Source organism: Garra rufa, chromosome 20 (genome assembly GCF_049309525.1).
Source record: "Garra rufa chromosome 20, GarRuf1.0, whole genome shotgun sequence".
In the NCBI taxonomy this organism is placed as follows: domain Eukaryota; kingdom Metazoa; phylum Chordata; class Actinopteri; order Cypriniformes; family Cyprinidae; genus Garra; species Garra rufa.
This window is the reverse complement of record NC_133380.1, coordinates 24,430,679-24,453,638: the sequence shown is the minus strand read 5'-3', so window position 1 is coordinate 24,453,638 and position 22,960 is coordinate 24,430,679. Positions and strand designations below refer to the sequence as shown.

The window sequence follows — 22,960 nt, the reverse complement described above, 5'->3', positions numbered from 1 at the left end:
CGCGTGTAAAAGTGCGGCTGTCCAGACATATTTCGTTGAGTAAGCACCTGCTTTACCTTCTCTTAGTTTGTGTAACTCATGTAAGTAGCCTATGCAACATGATGGCAATGGCGATATTGGGTTATCAGAGAGTGAATCCATGAATAAATGTATTCAAATTCTGAATGAATTATAGTCTAAAAAGTGCGCGCTCCCCTAACAATCACTGGAAAGCTGTCACTCATACATTACTGTAGTTAATCGCAATCTCACAAAGTTAATAAAAAGTAATAAAATAACCTTTACTCTGTACAATGAATCTCCTATTTACATCATGTCTACACTTTCTTTGTTTTAATGAGAAAGTTCGTGGAGGTATAGAATTCAGCAGAACTGAAACCGGCACTTTGAGTGGTGAGAGGATCGTAACATAGCCGCCTCTGATTGGCCATTGCTATAATGTAATCAACAGAAATGTCTGTGATTGGCTATTGAACGCTGTGAAAACACGTTTCTCCAGATATGACTAGTGGATGAAAAGACCCGAACCGCAAATTGAAAGGATTTTTGATAAGTGTTTTTATCATGGATCTAAGCGTTAACAGACAGCGTCCCAGTCTATCCGTACAGCATGTCCACATGTTAAAAACTGAGGTATAGGCTGGCCTGCTATATGTTTTTATGTCCGACGAGAAGAACAAGACCGGCACAGTTCTTCAAAGCGCATAGAAGGATTCAGTGTGTTTTAGTTTTGTCATCTTAATTAGGTAGTTATTTAATTTATACATATTTAGTGTAGGCCTATTTATATTATTCCTTTTTTTTCATTCTGATTTTCTCTGTTCTCAGAAGCGCTGCTCATGCGTGATAATTTGAGTATATGAATGCAGTTTTTGTTGTTGCTCTGTATGCTGCTGTTTGAAAGTTAAAATAAAACATTTGCTTGTATTTTTATGTATCATCACAGATACTCGTGCATTCTATTTTTATTTTAAACGAATTTATTATTCTAATTTTATCAGTTAACGGTTAATGATCGGATAACGAGCAGCGGTTGTCGGTCAGGAAAATTAACCGAAATGAGCATCCCTAATATATATATATAAAAATATACACAATATACACACACAGACGTATACAATGTTTTTTTATTTTTAAAATGAAATTATAAATTATATATATATATATATATATATATGTGTGTGTGTGTGTGTGGTGTGTGTGTGGTGTGTGTAAATGTATGTCTTAGTTTATCTTAATTGTAACTAAAATTTAAATGGAAAAAGAATACAATTTATTGTATATTACATATTAAATATAGAGAGAGATTATAAAAACAGAATAGCAATATTTCATATATATAACTAATAAAACTAATTTAATATATAGTTTACAATAAAATTTGTGAACCCTAACTGTAACTAAAATTAAAATGACAATAGAAAAATAAAAAAATAATTACTAAAAATAAACATTACTATAAAAACTAATCTCTCTCTCTTCATGTACTTTTTAATACTATATAATATACAATAATAAAAAAAAAAAACTATTAAAATATGTTTGGTGAGATTGACCTAGTAATTAAGAGTCACCTAAAAATAAATCCAACACTCAGTATTAAATAGGGTTGGGTACCGAGACCCGGTGCCAATAAGGCACCGGTACCCATATAACCGGTATGTACCAGACCGAAACAGAACGCGAATTTCGGTGCCTCATTTCGGTGCCACTTAAGTGCCTGAACTGTCTATTGAAATATTTGTCTTCTGGTGCTATGAGACGGATGTAAGAAGCATTAATTTGTCAACATGCATGATCGCTAGTTAAATTTAAATACTGCATTCGTGGGGTGTCAGAATGATCGGAAAAAAAATATTTCCTGAATGAGAAAACTCACGTGAACGTCGGAAAGCTTTGATGATACAAATCCAAGACATCTTTGTAGTATACAAAGTATACTGACCATTTTCACATTTCTAATTAAAAGCACAAATCGTCGGTAAATGAAACAATCCGAGAAGCGCGTGAATGCAGCAACTATCGTTACTCTTGCTCTGACTGCAGCAGGTGGTCTGCCGTTAGCTACTGTACATTAAACACGCTTAACTTAAAATGCCAAAAACTAAATGTTCTAAAGTGTGGCTATCTTTCACAAGAAATTATTCAGACACCACGACATGCAACAGATGTTTTACAACAGTTGTGTGTAAAGGGGGAAACACATCAAACTTAATGAAACATTTAAGGGCACATGGAATAAACTTGAAAGCAGAGCGATGTACCGTGTTTGACAGTTTGCGGACATCAGCTGGCACTATCAGCAGGGCGCGATTTGCTCTAGTCATCCCTGCCTCTGCTGAATTATTTTTATTCCCGGTGGGGATAAAGCATCCCGTGAAGCTCTCCTACGTCCTGATGTAAATCATCTAAATCAAATTTTTTCGCGATCAGCGCTGTAATGTTCCTGCTCTGAATCAAATGATTCACCGTACTTGCTTTTAAGTTTCGTTTTCAAATGAATCAAATCAAATGATTCGCGATCTGATTGGAGCGCTTCGAAACAGTGAATCATTTTGTGACGCAGTGGTTTAATAATTCGTAAATAGTTTCAAATAGTTTCAAAAAGCTCTGTTTATACTTTACTTACTTTCTCTATATAATTTATTCGTTGTTTGAAATGAAATCATTACAATCAATAGGCCTAACTTACAATATTTTTTATGAAATTGTGATCACATTAGACAGTTTTCGTATTAAAAACATCTCATGACGTGACAAGTAACAGATTACACTAACAATTTGGTCAACCTCCCACCTATAAGAAGAGAAAAGAGTTTTTCAAAAGCATCCCCCCCTCTGCCCCCTGGTTTAGACTAGAAGGGAGACAGATCTGACCACTGGGCATGCGCACATCAATCTAACGTTATTTTTATCACACTGTACAACAATAATACTGTTTATGTATTATAGTAAGGGCTAAGTTTAGGGTTGGGGTAGGTGTAGACATTTAAAAAACACAATCTTTTAGGTAGAACAATTAATTTCATTGTTAGTTTCCGGTTGGAGCTGTATCCCTTCTAGCCACAACCCTGCCCCCTGCCCTAGTCTTACCAGGACATGCAATAAGTCAGGAGAGGTGTCCTATTTGGCCAGAGAAGGCAAATATGGTAATATTTCTGCAAAAGAATTGCTGAAATTTGAAGCTATTAAATTATTGTAGTTGGGTTAGGTAATGTAGTTTTATTGTTGTGTTTTGTATTTACTTAAATATTAATGTATACTTTAAACTTTTAATTGATTTTAAATAACTTTTTTGTCTAATAAAAAGATATTCTTGTGTCATCCACTATTTTGTGGATTTTTTTTTTTTAAGTATCGGTTCAGGCACCGTTTTGGCACTGGTACCGTTTTAAAAGTATCGATTTGGCACCGGTATCGAAAAAACCCCAAACGATACCCAACCCTAGTATTAAATATGCAAATGTGATTGTTAATTAAAAACAAAATCCTTGATGCAGATGAATGTAAGTGCCTTGATTGATTTTGTAAATAAAGCTGTGCTCTGCTCACTTCATTGATGCTGACTTCAGCCTCCACGTACTGCAGGCCCTTCTGGATGATGGAGATCAGGGCAGCAGGGGGCACTAGGGCGCCGTTGATGTTCGACTGACTGATGTGGCTCTCAATGCCGAATGTGAAGGCCGAGTGGGAAAACCCTGCCAGAGGGAATGATAAACACTTCAGTGTGACGCTTGCTGGATCAACTTTCTCTCCAGCTCACAGCTATGTGGAGGGTATCGTGTGTGTGTGTGTGTGTGTGTGTTTCCTTAAACAACACCCAGACTGTGAACAGTCTTAGAGTTTTACTGTAATCAGCACTAATAATAGATGATATCACAAAACTCAAATATCACTGTACAGTCGTGGCCAAAAGTTTTGAGAATTACATAAATTTTGGAAATTGGAAAAGTTGCTGCTTAAGTTTTTATAATAGCAATTTGCATATACTCCAGAATGTTATGAAGAGTGATCAGATGAATTGCATAGTCCTTCTTTACCATGAAAATGAACTTAATCCTGAAAAAAAAAAAAAAAAAACTTTCCACTGCATTGTTAAGAAGGCTTCAGGGTGTCCAAGAAAGTCCAGCAAGCGCCAGGATCGTCTCCTAAAGAGGATTCAGTTGCGGGATCGGAGTGCCACCAGTGCAGAGCTTGCTCAGGAATGGCAGCAGGCAGGTGTGAGCGCATCTGCACACACAGTGAGGCGAAGACTTTTGGAAGATGGCCTGGTGTCAAGAAGGGCAGCAAAGAAGCCACTTCTCTCCAAAAAAAAAACATCAGGGACAGATTGATCTTCTGCAAAAAGTATGGCGAATGGACTGCTGAGGACTGGGGCAAAGTCATATTCTCCGATGAAGCCTCTTTCCGATTGTTTGGGGCATCTGGAAAAAGGCTTGTCCGGAGAAGAAAAGGTGAGCGCTACCATCAGTCCTGTGTCATACATCCTGAGACCATTCATGTGTGGGGTTGCTTCTCATCCAAGGGAGTGGGCTCACTCACAATTTTTGCCCAAAAACACAGCCATGAATAAAGAATGGTACCAAAACACCCTCCAACAGCAACTTCTTCCAACAATCCAACAACAGTTTGGTGAAGAACAATGCATTTTCAAGCACGATGGAGCACCGTGCCATAAGGCAAAAGTGATAACTAAGTGGCTCGGGGATCAAAACGTTGACATTTTGGGTCCATGGCCTGGAAACTCCCTAGATCTTAAAACTTGTGGTCAATCCTCAAGAGGCGGGTGGACAAACAAAAACCCACTAATTCTGACAAACCCCAAGAAGTGATTATGAAAGAATGGGTTGCTATCAGTCAGGATTTGGCCCAGAAGTTGATTGAGAGCATGCCCAGTCGAACTGCAGAGGTCCTGAAAAAGAAGGGCCAACACTGCAAATACTGATTCTTTGCATAAATGTCATGTAATTGTTGATAAAAGCCTTTGAAACGTATGAAGTGCTTGTAATTATATTTCAGTACATCACATAAACAACTGAAACAAAGATCTAAAAGCAATTTAGCAGCAAACTTTGTGTCATTCTCAAAACTTTTGGCCATGACTGTATATCTGTGAGTGATCTCCAATAGAGAGTGAAATTGGCCGTCTTTGGATATTAAAAGTCATCTTTTTAGGCAAAAATCTGTGTGACAGTTTTTTTGGATACAAGTTTGAAGTGATAATTTGGGCTTTTTCGTTGAAGCAGCACCTACCTGACTCCTGCAGGTATCTATACACCAGGAAGTTGACCTCATCGCTGCTAATACTCATCTTCACACCTGCTTACACCATGAGGTCAGCACACAGGACACTAGCCTGAGAGAGAAAGGACAAAAACAATATCAGAAAGCGAGCTCACAGAACATACGCTAAGAGATATGGATATTGCCGGGCTCTCTGCCTTCCACTCAAGAGTGTGTATAAAAGCCTCTTTTACAGTGCTATAAGGGGGTAAAAGCTCTCTTTGTCAGCAGGAACCTGAGTGTGTACTACGCTGCCAGAGGTTACCAAGGGCTTCACACACAGTCCTGCATGGCTGAATAACAAGTTGTAATACCAAAAGTGACCATCACACTGGGGGCGCTGTTGCACCAACACTGATGCATCTGCCACTGAAAATGTTTACATGAGGGCTCCTACAAAGTACTTCTGTTTACTTGAGTTTAACACTTGGATTCATTGTGACTTTGGCTTAAGGGAGCTGCCAAAATGTCAGTTTACACTTACAGATGGGTTTAATTTTTTAGCGCGGGAACATTTATTTGAAATTAAACCTGACCTAGATTTGACACTCTCTTGGTCCTCAGACGGTTAAATTGTGATTTAAAGCCAAAACATTTGCATACATTTACATTTACAGTGTGGTTTATTCAATAGAAATAAAGCATAATAATAATAATTCTACAAAACATTGAAATCATAAATCATCATTATTATAATTATAATAATTATTATTAACAACATTAATAAAATAAAGATTCTACAAATTCCAAGTAAAAATATTTTATATACATCTTAAGTTTCCAAAAAGTGTGTAGATATTACCAGGTAGTGAACCAAGTAAATATTTCGTACACATTTATTTATTTATAGTATTCACTCTTTAGATTGTTTTATTATTATTGTTATTGTAAACAACTATTTACATTTTAAAGATTATATAAAGAATTAAAGATTCTACAAATGGCATGTGGTGTAACCAAGTAAAAATATTTTGAACACATCTTAATTTTCCAAAAGTGTTTAAACATTACCAGGTAGAGAACCATATAAATATTTTGTACATTTATGCATTTATTTGTTTGTTTGTTTAAAGATCTTGTAAATATATTTTTTAAAGATAAAAAGTATTTTTACAAATATCATTAATTATTAAACCAATATGCAAAAATATTAACTCTTTAAATTCTTTTTATAATAATAATAATAATAATAATAATAATAAATTAAATTAAAAACTAAAGATTCTACAAATGTCAAGTGGTATAACCAAGTAAAAATATTTGGTACACCTCTTAATTTTCCAAAGTGTTTAAACATTACAAGGTAGAGAACCATATAAATCATTTGTACATTTATGTATTAATTTGTTTGTTTGTTTAAAAATTTTCTAAATATAGATTCTTTAAAGATAAAAAGTATTTTTTACAAATATCACTAATTATTAAACCAATATGCAAAAATATTAACTCTCTAAATCATTTAATAATAATAATAAATTAAATTAAAAATTAAAGATTCTACAAATGTCAAGTGGTGTAACTAAGTAAAAATATTTAGTATATATCTTAATTTTCCAAAAAAGTATTTAAACATAATAAATAATAACAATAGTTAACTTAATAGCATTATTATTGTTTTATTAAAATAAAATAACTCTATATGTTATGTGGTGTAACCAAGTAAAAAATGTAAAAAATCTTAATTTTCCAAAAAGGATAAATATAAAAAACAATAGTAATAGTTAACATTAATAACCTTTTTTTTTTTTTTTTTTTAAATGTTGTTTAACCAAGTAAAAAGTTGGTAAAAGTTCTCTTTGTCAGCAGGAACCTGAGAGTGTACTGTGCTGCCAGAGGTTACCAAGGGCTTCACAGCCCTGCATGGCTGAATAACAAGTTGTAGTACCATTACACTGTGGGGGCGCTGTTGCACCAACATGATGCATCTGCCACTGAAAATGTTTACATGAGGGCTACTACAAAATACTTCTGTTTACTTGAGTTTACACTTGGATTCATTGTGACTTAGGCTTAACAGAGCTGCCAAAATGTCAGTTTACACTTACAGATGGGCTTAAATTTTTTAGCGCGGGAAGATTTATTTGAAATTAAACCTGACCTAGATTTGACACTCTCCTAAACCTTGGTCCATAGATGGTTAAATTGCGATTTGCGTTTGCATAGATTTACATTTCAGGGTGTTTTTTCGTGCTCACGCTATATTAAGACATCCACTCAGTTTTGGACTTCCTCCAGAAAAGAGCACAAACATCTTTTCAGTTCTACATCGAAACGCTGAGTAACCACAAGTGGGCTAATTCTGAAAAGTGACCCATTTCCTCATGACCTCTGTGTCCGCCATTCCAGATCACATCCTCGTTTATACAGAGAAGTGAAGTGGAAAGTGTTTCCCCGTCGCTCGGCGTTTACAGTCAGAGGATGTGGTCTGTTTGCGAGAGGGATGGTTTCTGTCTTCTCAGGTTCAGTTTTTGAGCGATGGGGTGCCGTCGTGTGACGTGAACCTGCCTGCTCCCTTCTTAACCGACTACAGCTTGTTTCTGAGTAACATTGAACGCTCAATTAGCTGGCTGAACTTCTCGAACATCAGAGTCGGCCGTCTTGCGTTGCCTTCATAAAATATGCAAAAGTATGCAAATAGGAACATCATCAAAAGGCAGTGTGTCAGGGCCAATCAGATAAGATAGATTGCGCGGCGTCCAATCAAATCAGGTAGAAACGGTGCCACAGGATCGATGCGTTTTATCTCACAGCATAGGCAAATTAAATCCCAGCAACAGTGGCGAGTGCTCATCTATATTATCGAGCGGCCGAGTCGATGCCGAGGAGGACCGCTACCTTTCAATAAATCACCCCTGCTCTTCAGGACCACCTATCCTGTAAAACAGAGCAGGGAACTCCAGGCACTTGCAGTCGGCAACATTAGTTCAAGTAAAGAAACCACGGGTGGGGAAATTCCCTCGTAGACGTGACACAGAAAGAGCTTTTATTGAAACGGGTCACAGAGAACAGGGACCTCCGTGAGATATATCGCCTCGTAAATCGCCCTGAGGAATGCAAATATCACGACGCGTTCTCTGCCTTGGACGACATTTTGGTGCGCTGTGGAGGATGCTTGGTGTGTAGCGTAATCTTCATTGTATAATCAAAGGCGGCGTGGGTTGTGTAACAGTTGAGCGCATGCAGTCAGGGTGAGGGAGTTTGTACTGTGTTATTCAAGGCTGAGGGGGAAGTCTGAGAGGAAATGCTATTTAACTGGTTTGGGTGAAAGGTGTAACGGATGGCTATCGAGTTACGGGCTGATAACAGACCACTTTATAGCAATAATGTCAAAGGAAGCCATGCAGAAGGGAGACTACAAATCTGGGACAGTGGTGAAGTCATTTTCCTGCTGATCCAGGGTGATTAAACAAGTAGATAAATACATAAATAAAAGTACTCTTTGGTTTCTACTTTAACACTTTATATTCATGTTTAACTGTTCAAAATAATAGTATTATCAGGTAGTGAAGTAAATATTTTGTACACATTTTTATTTTATTTAGTTTTATTTTTCAAAATAGATTTTAAACATTTTATTCCAAAATGAAAAGTATTTTTTTACAAACATTATTAATTATTAAACCAATATGCAAAATATGAACTCCTTGAATAATTTAAATCGTAAATGATCATTATTATTAATAACAATAGAAATAAAATACAATAATGATTCGACAACACATTTAAATCGTAAATCATCATTATTGTTATTATTATTATTATTATAAACATAAATAAAAAATAAAATAAAGATTTATTTAATACAAATTTAATTTAATAAATTAATTAAATTAAGATTTTACAAATGTCACATGGTTATATAACATTATTATTTTTGTATTAAAATAAAATAACTCTAAATACCATGTGGTGTAACCAAGTAAAATCTTTGTGCCATCCTAATTTTCCCCAAAATGTTTAACTATAATAAATAATAGTAAAAGTTAACATTAATAATTTTAATAATAATTTTCTTAATTTTCCAAAAAATGTTTAAATATAATAAATAATAGTAAAAGTTAACATTAATAATCTTTTTTTATAAAACAACTCTCTAAGTGTCATGTGGTGTAATCAAGTAAAAACATTTAGTATGCATCCTAATTTTCTAAAAAGTATTTAAATATAATAAATAATAGTAACAGTTAACATTAATAACATTTTCCTATACAACAAATCTAAATGTCAGGTGGTGTAACCAAATAAAAAAGTTTGTACACATCTTAATTTTCCAAAAAGTGATAAAATATGATAATGTCATGTGGTGTAACAAAAAAAATATTTTGTAGACATCTTAATTATCAATTTTAATAAACAAATACATTTAAATATATGAAGTCTTTAAAAAATATAATGAATTGTTAATTTATAAATATCACTGTGTTTTAGGTATTCAGACCATATGACATTTTACAGCCTGAACTTTATCAAAATATCTGATGTTTTTAAAGACTCAGCATGTCGGACTGATGATGCAAACAGAGCAATATTTTGAAAGCACCACAATGTTTACACTCTCCTGTAAGTCAACATGCAGCTGACTGACTAACAGTCATCTCATTCAACTGGGAGGAGAAAGTATTTTAGCATTAAAAAACTACACTTAACTATACAGAAGAGGCTGATTACACCTTTCAGTGTGCGTGCGTGCGTGCGTGTGTGTGTGTGTGTGTGTGTGTGAGAGAGTGTTTTTGGCAGTGGTACTCTGGGCTTTTCACACGACTCCCTTGACAACAGTGAACTTGATCCTCTCAAACCTCTAAAGGCCTCAGTGAACAATGAGAAGCTTGGAGAGCTTGTGTTCTTGTGTAACACTGACCGTTGGACGCAAATTCCTCAAGACACTCTTCACAGTGAGTGTTCCTCTTCCACCAATTAAGCACAAAAGAAAATATCCCAAAAGCCCAAGCCTTAAAAAATCTGTCTCAAGAGTGCCATGAATTGTGGGGATTATGTCTGACCTGCTTTCCAAGCAATATTACAAAAAGATAAACAGCTTGGTCCTGGCCTTTCTAAGCGCAATGTAAATTATTACTCCTAAAATACACACAACTACAGCATGTTTAAGTAAATGTGGGAGGAAAAGGATTTCACCATCCCAATATATATATATATATATATATTAGGGGTGGGCATTGATAAAAAAATTTATATCTAGATTAATCTAGATTAAATCTTGGAATTAATCTAGATTAATCTAGATTAAAATGGCTAATTTGAATTCTGCTGAAGACATTCAGAATATGTGTGCTACCCAAATAATGACTAAAAGTAAGCCTTCGAGAACGGGCCAGGTGGCGCATTAGATCAGGCATCATCTCCTGTTTCCAAAATGCATCACAAACTGCTTGACAATTGCATTTACAACATAATTACCTATACAAACTTGTGTGACCAAGTACTTCTGCGCAAAAGGCTGCACGACGTGCGCGTTGCCGTTAAATACAGACGCGCACGGGCATGGATATCTGCGTGCATAGTCTTCCATTAAACTGCGTTGCTTTTAGAAGCGTCAATTCAGTTGTTGCATATAGTTTAATGTCTTTATTTCGGGATTATCAAAGTAAATTATAACTCACGTGCCCCAGTAAAAAGGGTCTAGCAACGCACCTGCCCTGAAGCGGCTTCATAGCTGCATCCATGTTTGCACGTCTCATTTGATGTGGTAATTTCACAGAAGTTGAAGACTCGTTCTTGCCCCCTACAGTGCAATTCGACTAGGTATACGTCATCCGCGCTAAAATATCAAGGTGAAAGTCATCATAGTTTACGTAGTTTAGACCCAGCTCCCAACCCAACTTTGAGAATAGATTAACGGCGATATTTTTTTTTATCGCCCGATAAGAGTCTCACGTTAACGCAGCATGTTAACGCCGATAACGGCCCACCACTAGTATAGTATATATAATACTGCTTCACATTTACAGTATAATAGTCACAAAAAATAAATAAAAAAATATTAAAATAATGTTGCTATAAACAACAATCTAAATATTAGAAAATACTAAATATCTGAATAATAAACATGCAACCGAGCATTGCATAGTTTCACATTTAAAAACAATTATTAAACGATAACGATGTTGTTAAAATTCCACTTCAAATGTGAAGCATTACATTTAGAAAATAGTTTCACATTTATTTTATATATTATTGAGAATTATTTTGAATTCAAACACACACCTAGGTACATAAAATAATAATTGACTTTTTTTTTTTGTATTATCAAAAATGGCAACTACACAATCGCCTAGTCTCCTAAAATGTAAAACACTTGGCAACTTGTAAAGCAAAGTAATGTCACAGCGTTTAACAGAGCAGCTCTGAAGCAGACGTGCTACAGCCACCCCACATCCAGACAATAGTACCATTTTTCTTCCTCTTTTCAAGGCAATTATGTCAACACCATTTCCACCAGACGCTTTTGGAGAAACCAGCATATGGCTCACATCCCTCCGTCAGCATCTAACAATCAGGTCGAGTTCAAAGGCAAAGCAGCCCAATCAATCCGGCAGGAACAATGACCGTTGCTTATTAGACGCCACACGCTAGTGAATGCTGTCACAAGCGATTAAGACAGATGCTGGCCGAAACTGCTTGTGATGCAACCTACTCTCCGAAGGGCGAAAAATAAAATAAAATCGGACCAGCGAGATTAACGCGTCACCTCACCTGACCTACTTTAGGATCTGGATCCATCAGTGTCTGTCTGAACATAGAGGGGTGGGGGAAATATGACACATGAGGGCCATAAATGGATCTCCCCACTCGTCTTCTTTTGTGTGAAGTGTCCTAGAAGCAGGTCAATGGATCGCCCCGGCTGTGGTCAAACCCGTATCCATCCGCCGTAGGCCTCGTAGTGCATTTTATTAAGAATCTTTTAACCGCTGCCCTGCAGATGACATCGCTCTGCCATTATGGATCAGCGCCATAGTGTTCACACTTTTCAGTATGTCAGCCTACGGATGGCTTGCATATAGCCGACTCTGCACATTAAACTGCATATAGGAGATTGTATTTTAACATCCAGCCCACCTCCTATAAAGTGCATAACCACAGGCACTGTGGGATCATTAAACCGCCTTGTTTCAGCTCCAACAAAAGTTGGATCAAAGTCATTCCGCAAAGGACAAAAGACTGTGCATAGGGATGTTTAAAGCCATCTGCATTACTAACACCGTTTAAGTAGGCGGTCAGCCTTGTTCAAAATCATACTAGACATCATGAAGACTAAATTCAGTGGGAAATGACAAAATACAGAATGTCATGGAATTTTGGATTAATAAATCAACGTAGGTCAGTACACTTAAATCAAAATGCAATATGGACTGGTGAAATATAAAAAAAGCAAAATACTATTTAAATATAAATCCTGCATGTTCTGCGTGTCTCTGTGTGAATGAATGGCACAGACACACGGTTTAGTTTACTACACACATATTGAAACACGCGTGACGCTCGCTGTGTTTTTAGCCTCCGCCGGCCTCAATATATGAGTACACGAACTGCTCTGAGAGTCATTTCATGAGCATTTTCTTGTTTCTTGTGAGAAAAACCAACACTATCGTCATATCACACACAAACAGTAACTTAAAGGTCCTCACAGCAAAATAAAAATAATCACCGCCAAAATAAAAGTTAGGTTTAACTTGAATAAATTGTGACTGAAATATATTACCTAATGTAATGATAGTACTACTACTGATAATAATGAATTATCAAAACATTATTTTAAGGAATATTTTTCAGAATTTATTTAGCAGAAAAATGTGAATACACAATACATTATTCCTAGGTGGGGGAGGGGGTATTCCTAGGTCTCTTTAATTAGAGATTAAAATGGAATCCAGAAAATTAATGGAAATCAAAATTTGGTAGAAATAAATCTTCAGCACAACAGCTGCGAGTACACACCGCATGGCATCTTTTGAAAACAGTAAAGTTTGTGGGTGATGTAACAGAAGGACATATCAGAGACAGAGAAGGTTATCTGCATATGTTGTGACATTGCTTCTGGGTGAGCGTGGCTGTCAACTTTTCTGTCTAGGTGACTGTTCACGGCATTTTTGTAATGAAATGTTGACTCTCATATCAACTGTTTTATCTTTGGCGCACAGGTGGGAGTTGCTGGGAAGGGAGGCGACGCGCTGCTCCAAACCGGGACTTGACAGAAGGGCAATAAGAATGGGAGGTAACATGAGGACAAGATCTAAACTGCCAGGATTCCTGGAGGACCATGGGGATTGCGTAACGCTTTTGCCCTCCTCTGGCACTTTAAAGACTCTGTTAAGCATGTCATTTAGAAAAACAACAACGTGACTTGTGTTCTTATAGAAGAAAGCATTTAGAAAGAACATAACATTCCTTCAAGGGTTACAAAACAAACCAGCTTCTTTCTAGAACTGATTAAACGTGTAAAAAAAAAAAAAAAGATAAAGATATAAAAAAGATATATTGACAGATTCATTTATTTCGAGATAATTTTGATGCTAATTAGTATTCACACATCTACTGTCACTACAAAAACTAGCAAGTCATCAGCATGTTGTTTCTGAATCTATGCGAAACTGTTACCCCACTACTGTGCTGTAGCATGTGCTGAGGATGTGCTGAGGATGTTTAATGAACTCATTTGCCTCTGTTAACGAGTGACACTAAACGTGGCCTGAGTGCCTGCAGCTACAGAGGTAAACTATGAGTAAAGCAGCTGAAGGCGACCCTATGGCCTACACAGTCTTTCTGTAGTGTGAATCACTAAATTCAACAACATGTTGGACCGAAGGTGAGGCATTGAAGGGTGTCAAAGGACAAATGTGTTACGAAGTGAAAAGCAGAATGCAATGCAGCAACTCAAGGATTGAATCGAACAGAACCTATCCAGAACATTTCACCACCACCACATTCATTTTAATTATTGTGTTTTTAATATTTACACTTTGCACCCAGTTCTTTAATAAAATGAAACCTTGTTACTGTAAAAAGTAAAAGGATTAATAACATATGATGACTATTTAGGGGAAGATGTACTTAATTCTATTTAATATATTTGACAATTTAACATGCTTAGAACAATTTTTCTTTTTCTTACCAAGAGCAGTAAATTGTGAAATAGTATTACAATTTAAAATATATTTTCTATTTAATATATATGAAAATATAATATGCTTTAAACTAATTTTCTTACCAGGGCTGCATTTATTTAATCAAAGATACAGTAAAAACAGTAAAATTGTGAAATATAATTACAATTTAAAGTAACTTTTCTATTTAATATAAATGAAAATATAATCCGCTTTGCACTCATTTTCTTTTTCCTATCAAGGCTGTATTTATTTAATCAAAAATACAGTAAAAACAGTACAATTGTGAAATATTATTACAATTTAAAATAACTTTTTTATTCAATATATATGTAAATATAATATGCTTTGAACTCATTTTCTTTTTCCTACCAAGGCTGCATTTATTTGATCAAAAACACAGTTAAACAGTAAATTGTGAAATATTATTACAATTTAAAATATATTTTATATTTAATATAAATGAAGATATTATATGCTTTGATCTAATTTTCTTTTTCTTACCAAGGCTGCATTTATTTAATCAAAAATACAGTAAAAACAGTAAAATTGTGAAATATTATTACAATTTAAAATATATTTTCTATTTAATATATATGAAAATATAATATGCTTTGAACTCATTTTCTTTTTTCCTACCAAGGCTGCATTTATTTGTTTAAAAATACAGTAAAAACAGTAAAATTGTGAAATATTATTACAATTAAAAATATATTTTCGATTTAATATAAATGAAAATATTATATGCTTTGATCTAACTTTCTTTTTCTTATCAAGACTGCATTTATTTAATCAAAGATACAGTAAAACTGTAAAATATTATTACAATTTAAAATAACTTTTCTATTTAATATATATATACGAAAATATAATATGCTTTGAGCTATTTATCTTTTTCATACCAAGTTTGCATTTATTTAATAAAAAAAACAGTAAAAACAGTAAATTTGTGAAATATTGTTACAATTTAAAATAACTTTTCTATTCATATATATGAAAATATATTATGCTTTGAACTAATTTTTCTTTTTCTTACCAAGACTGCGTTTATTTGACGAAAAATATAGTAAAAACAGTAAAATTGTTAAATATTACAATTTAAAATAACTTTTCTGTTTAATATATATGAAAATGATACTTTTTCTAATTAACTAATTTTCTTTTTCTTACCAAGGCTGCATTTATTTGATCAAAAATACAGTAAAAACAGTAAAATAATTAAACGTTTTTACCATTTAAATTAACTTTTTTATTTAATATATATGAAAATATAATATGCTTTAAACAATTTATTTCTGGCTGAATTTATTTAATCAAAAATACAGTAAAAACTGTGAAATATTACAATTTAAAATATATTTTCCATTTAATATATATGAAAATATAATATGCTTTAAACAATTTATTTATGGCTGAATTTATTTAATCAAAAATACAGTAAAAACTGTGAAATATTATCATTTAAAATATATTTTCCATTTAATATATATGAAAATATAATATGCTATAAAATAATTTTGAGTAATTTCTTACCAAGACTGCATTTATTTCATCAATCTAGTAAAAACAGTAAAACTGTAAAATATAAATCACAATTTAAAATAACTTTTCTATATGAAAATAAAAAATGCATTCTTACCAAGGCTGCATTTATTCAAGTAAAAAAAAAAAAAAAAAAAAAAAAAAAAAGTAAAACTGTGAAATATTACTATTTAAAATAATTTAATTACAATTTTATTATTCACTTATTTATTTTAAAATTATATCAAAAACAGTTTTGCAGCTTAATAATTTTGTCAAAACCATGATTTTTGTTTAGTTTTTTTCTGATGAAAATCTTGAAAAGATCACATTTATTTAAAATAGACATTTTTTGTGACATTATAAATGTCTTTACTGTCACTTTTAATCATTTAGTGTGTATAAATATAATATTTTCTTTAGATATTGGGCTAACGTGAAATACACTTGTGAGATTTGCATTATTATTGTCAGACCTCAAACGTATCGCTTTATCCTGCAAATCTAAGTAAAGTATCCAGCATGTGACAAAAACCAGTTTATAATGAATAATACCTGACCAAGCAGAGAAATGACCATCATCAACACAGGAGCTCAGAGAAAGCCAATAATCAATATCAGACTGGTCAGTTTTGAGAGTTATTCATCTGCATGTGAACCGAGAGCACCGACAGCGTTTCCAGGAACTCTCTATAACGCAACTCAGACAGCAGAAATGACTAATGAGTAACATTCAAGGTCTGTGGAGACCCGGTTAACAGGGCCGGCTTCTTATCTCCAGAGATAAAGGAACTACACAGGTATGTCCCCTTTGACCCGATTCTGCTGCTGGTGTGTTTTCTACACATGTAGACCCTTAGGATGGGGTGTTTCTGGAAAATGTGGGACAGGCACTGCCTAAAGGTCTGCTGGAACATGATCTCGCCAGAGCTGTTCAGAATGTTACATCACATCACCACCTGCCAAAATCACTTACTATAGCTCCAGCCAGAGCGCCAGTACACACAGACTCATTCATTGTCCTGATCGGAGTGCATTAGCATTAGCGATTACGTTAAGAAGCTTTTGTTTGTTCAAATCGCAACAGTGACCGATAAAGGCAACTCGGGATAAAGCTGTCACCTTTGGCCTATTATAAATAGCAGATTGTTGAATTTACAAACTGCACGCTAGGCACCATCTAAGTTTGTTATCTGATGACAGTCTTGCGCATAAGATAATGGTTGCCTTCACATTTATGCTACTACAATGCTGTAATTATCAGTGGGAAACACTGCTTTCTGGGTTTGGGGTGTATCCGTCAATGAATCATGAAGGAAGCTAATTGGTATCGGTTATAATTATGTTTTTATAGCGAACACTGACTTCAAAACACATAAAACTTCTACAAATTAAATGGAGAGTAGCAGTAGGGGAATCAAACAAATCAAATGAGTCTTTTAATTTGACTGGCTACGTTTGCATCTCTATGAGACGCAATGATTGATCCTGCTTTAGATTGTTTTGGAACTATTTTTGATGACAAAGACAAAAATATAACTGCTAATGCTGCTCATTAGGAAGTGAAGAAATTAAGAAAATAATTAGTTAAATTCATGATTATTAATAACAGTAATTTTAAATATGCATTAAGGCACCAGGCTCTGTGTATTATTCAATGCACTGCTTTTTTGAGGACAGACACTTAAATGCTTTGATAAAAAAAAAAAAAAAAAAAAATGTCTTTTTAGTTCATGGACTCTAGAACAGCGAATGTTTTTCTACACAAGAATACACTACTGTTCAAAAGTTTGAGGTCAGAGTGATTTTCTCCTTTTTTATATTCAGCAAGGACACATTAAATTGATTAAAAGTGACAGTAAAGGCATTCATAATGTTCCAAAAGATTTCCATTTGAAATACATGCTGTTGAGCACAACTCTTCAACGTTTCTTGAGTTTCTTATATTAGAATTAATCACTGAAGACTGCAGTTAGGGCTGCTGAAAATTTTGCTTTGCGTTACAGATTATATTATTTCAGTGAAAAAGAGTGTAATATTTTACGGTTTAACCATTTCCATTTAGATGTCAAATATTTTTTCTGTCTTTTTACAAAGCATTCTGTTGCAGCTGAAAAACGAGCAAAACTCAGAAGCCTACAGAACACTTCGGCCTACAAAAGGAACTTTTGACTATGGTTTTAACAACAATACCACAGCAAAAACAACTAGACCAGGGCCGGAAATTAACAAGGGCTTGTGGCAAAAATGCCACCAGAATGAACAAAAATGTATCATGGCTGTCACGTTTAAAATTTAATTTTAAAAAAAAGTCAGATTCACTCACACTGCATCAGCTTTTACGTGCTGTTTTGTGCAGCGTTGAGCCTTTTGACCAATTAAACGTACTTCTGTTGAACTTAGGAATGCAATGGCCAATCAGAGGTGTTTAGATTAGTCAGCGCTGAAAACGGCAGAGCTGTTAATGAGAGTGCACGCTCGTCATCATAAAAACCACAGGGCATATAAGATGTAAATAAAAGATTAATTTCGTAGCTTCAGTGATTGTAACAGGAGTTTATGCATAACTTGTGCTAGACTTGATTAACATCATGGACCTACATGTTGGTCTATGGGTGTGTTCACACTTGTCACGTTTGATTCGATTAAAATGAACTCTGGTGTGATTGCTCTGTTAGTGCAGTTCAAGTATGAACAATGCCATCCGAAACCCCACTAAAAAGATGGGTCTCGGTCCGCTTCCAAACAAACTCTGGTGCGGTTCGAATGAATGTTCGACTTCTAAACTAAACTAAAAGATCCAACGCTAAGCGGTGTAGCCAAAACAAAATGAGCAGAGGGCAAACGTGAAGCACGGAGAGGGAAGCTCTTTGTGAGTTTGCAGGTGATGAAAATAAAATCATATACACACAACGAGTGCGCTTAGTCCAGCAGACGGCATTCGGTGTAGTCAACTTTAAGTCGAACACACATTTTCCTTTTGTTTGGAGTGTTCGGTGAGTTCCGCCACCAAATATACGTCATTCAAACGAGCCAATCAGGTTGTGAACGTATCACTTTGCCTTTAGGTTCGATATCTTTAAGTTTCACTGTCAATAACGCCAGTGTGAACGCTAAGCGAACTAGGACCAAATGTATAATTTTCCTTTTTGATCCAGACCAAATGAACCAACCAAACCGAACTACAAGTGTGAACACACCAAGAAGCCAGACTGTGGCGTTCCCAAATCAAAACAAAAATGTTTTACATTGTTTTCTATTTCAATATTAATCATCATTACAATATAAAAAGCAGTAACTTACAATTATGATTTTTGTCAGCCCTATGAACTCATGTTTTTTACATGTATAATTCGGATAAAATTTTAAACCGTCTATTGTTATTGACAACAGTTTCAAATATTGATTAAAGTAATTGGGTAAATTTGAGTATTTGACATGAAAGACAACAAATGGTTTTTATAATAATGAGCTGATTTTAAAAGTTGCCCTCACAAATGTAAAAAATGCCCCTGGAATCAATTCCAGGTGTGTGTATACTTTCTGTACTGCCTTAATGGATTGATGTTTTGTACGGTTCCAGCATAAATGAGCCGATTTGGTTCATCTGTTCCTCTTCTCGCATCTTTAACCACGACAATGTCAGTACTACTTGCTTAACTTGATTGTTTTCTAACAATAATTGAAATAAGCGAAAAAGGTATGTTTTTTGAATTGCGTGAAAAGATGTGCTTATTGACAAAATTAAAACACTTATTTCACAGATACATTGTCTTTCAATAATTCAAGCACTTTTCAAGTACCTCTTCAAAAATATTGCCATTTTCAAGAGTTTTTCAGACCATATTATTCAAAAAGTCAGATTCAAGTCCGAACCCTGAAGTAAACAGTTAGCAATAAAATAGGAACAAACAAATCGATTAAAAGCATTTGCTAAGTGTTTTCTTTTCATGAAGAAAATGTAGATTAATCACTAAGGTTATAAAAGATATTCAATCAAGATTAGTGAATGATTTTCTTTTGTTCATTGTTTAACGGTAATGTTAATCATCAGGCAGCACGTTTATTAGACTGCCGTCTCTTCAACACCAATCTAAAAATAGTTACACATGCATTTTCTTTCTCATCTGTTTATGTTCACCTAAGATATAAAACAGCTGTGTTTACAAGGATGTACTGACAGAATCTTTTGAGCATATCGGTCGCAAGTTGGGAAAGAGAAATCAGTTCCGGCCTGGAAAATTACATTAAAATGCGAACGCAGGAATCGTTAGGTGGAATCGAAATGCATGTGTCTTATCGAATCCCAATTCTTGGAAATCTGGAACTAAAATGGTTCTAAAATGAAACTCTCGATACCCAACTCTAATTCACACCAAACTGCATTCCTCCATGTTATATGAACAAATGTTACTAGGCATTTTCTTACAACGTGCAAAAAAAAAAAAAAAAACCTAGAATGGTGGTTTATATACCAAAGGGAACAGTTTGTCTTAAATATTCCAGAACAGCTGTACCTTTTCCATGTCCATTCCAAAAACACTAAGCCTAGCTTAAAAAAAAAAAAAAAAGTTTTCCATTTTCCTTAGAGAAAATAACAAGCCATCTTAGCACCAACATGCATTTATACTCACCACACTATCAGCTCTATTTCCGCAAGGCAAACGCTTTTTAAGGATCCAACCCAAGTGTCTCAGCACCTGCAAAAACAGTGCAAAAAAAGGGTGAATGAAGCAGAATTTTTTCAAGCATCTGGACGTGAAAAAAAAAAACATCACCTGCAATGCACGCCCCAATTAAACCAACCTGTCTGAGGTCAATGAGAGCATGTTTGTGGACTTACAGCAACTGCTAGTTTAGATGGAAAATGTCATATCTTTCCCAATCTTTCCACTGGAAGACTCTATTGTTTTATCTCTATCTCTCCAGGGTAAGGTAACAGCCTGAAAGAGTGTCTCTATGGACTTTCTTAATACATCCAAATACATCCAATAAATCTCGAGTCTCCCTGTAATTTTCTTTGGGTTGCCAGTTACATTTTTCATCACAAAAACAACAAAAGGAATGTCTTGAAAACGAACCGTTCACACCGCCTTGTACGTATGGTATTTGGACAACAAGTTAAGAAAAGGAGGAAAGAAAAGGAAAGGAAAGGAGGTGAAGTGAGGCCAAGTATGGTGACCCATCCTAGGAATTTGTGCTCTGCATTTAACCCATCCAAGTGCACACACACAGTGAACACACACCCGGAGCAGTGGGCAGTCATTGCTGCGGCACCCGGGGAGCAATTGGGGGTACGGCGCCTTGCTCAAGGGACTCACCTCAGTCGTGGTATTGAGAGTTATTCACCTTCCCCACCGACAATCCCTGCCGGACCTGAGACTCGAACCTGCAACCTTTGGGTTACAAGTCCGACTCTCTAACCATTAGGCCACGGCTGCCCCCAATCATAAGACAGCTTGTGAAACTGTCAGCATTATTATGTAGATGATATATATATATTTTTTAGGACAAGGGCACACCTAAACCTACAACAGAGACAAACAGGTTCCACCACCGTCAGGTGAGACTGACTGCATTGTTTTGACCTACATTGTTTAGTGCTTTTAACCTACATACATCATTGGATAGGTTTTCTAATGGGCCAACAGCTTCTTGATTGGAAAAACACTGTAAATAAATAAAGCTAAAACAATAGAGTACTTAAAATCTGATTTTGAAGGACCACATTCCCAATTTTTGAAAGGACTAAAAACTAAAAACTCATTATTGTCTTGTCAAACGGTTTAGTGAAGAAACAAATTCTAAACAGACAAAGGTCCATCAAATCATTAAGAAAACTCGTTGTCACATCACCAAAACACAGTGTCTGAAATATGGTCCCAAGTTGAAATCTCGCCCTGCCACATACCGCAGCTAAATTAAGCCTAAAAGTAAAAAAAAAATCATCATCGAGGGCAGTTTTCCCAGGCGCGGATTAAGTCTAGGTCTGGAATTAATTTCTGCATTCATGAATCACCATTTTGGGCTCACCCTAAGCGTGCTGTAACTTCTGAAGAGCGCATGTGTTAGTTTCCACAGCCAAGCAATGAAACGCATGTATTGACATGGCTGTTAAGTTACAGCTATTGGCGGGTTTCAGTGGTCTCTTGTCTACCAAGGTTAAGCTTGAACAGAAAAGGGTGGAAACTACTTCCTTCAGGCCGCCCGCTCCCAACCCATGTCTCTCGGGTCTCTGAGACTTCTTTGTGCTGTTGCACCTGCTGCGTCTATCTGTTTTCCAGAGCGGCGTACATTCCAGTTCGCTCAGATTATTGGCCTGCGCTTGCTAAGCGAAGTAGCAGGTGTCGTTACGGTGTTAAGCCAAAGAACGCCTGATCTGAGAGGAAAGGGACGGCCAAGATTGGTTAAAAACCAACTTGGGAACTGATTCAGTTTGAAATCAATTTCATTACATAGCCAATTCATATAAAATGTGAAAATGATTGGGGAAGCACATCCAATCCATTGGAAACATTTATATAACTTATTCTGGATTGCGTAAATGCTTAATTAACTTACACACTTTGACAAAAAAAAAAAAAAAAGTGTTGCTACATTAGGCCCAAACTGTTCTCTACCCAAGTATTCAAGCTCAATTTACTGTTACAGTATGTGTCAGACTGCAATTAATAACGCAACTCAACCACATTGCCACAAGCTTTGTAACAGACGTTAGTGTAAATCAACTCTAACGCTAATTAGGGTTCTACAATATACCGGTGCTACAGAAGTATCGCAATGTCTCAAAAGTCTCAAAATACCACATTATTTGAGTCCAGTTCTTCAAATGCTGTTCACACAAGGTGGGAGACAAAGTGCAACATAATAAAACAACGCGGAAATTTATAAAAACCAAAACCAAAAGGCATTTCACTCTCACAAACATCCATCAGGCAAATTTCCACACAAGAAAACAATTTAAAATAGTGCCGGTATTATTTAAAGCAAAATCAACAGCATTAGAACCTTGTGTGATGAGTGTGGTGGACAAAAAG

General features: G+C 35.2%; 1 protein-coding gene across 1 annotated transcript in view; it reads right to left on the bottom strand.

The window, feature by feature from the left end:
* The window catches only part of tbl1xr1a (TBL1X/Y related 1a), an 89,200-nt gene that overhangs the window by 14,696 nt on the left and 51,544 nt on the right, over positions 1 to 22,960 (bottom strand). The window contains exons 3-5 of the mRNA XM_073825404.1: positions 20,558 to 20,623; positions 5,254 to 5,356; positions 3,553 to 3,698 (exon numbers count right to left, since the gene is read on the bottom strand). Coding sequence (XP_073681505.1) covers positions 3,553 to 3,698; positions 5,254 to 5,311 — 204 coding nt within the window. The 5' untranslated portion in view covers positions 5,312 to 5,356; positions 20,558 to 20,623. The remainder of the gene's footprint in view (positions 1 to 3,552; positions 3,699 to 5,253; positions 5,357 to 20,557; positions 20,624 to 22,960) is intronic.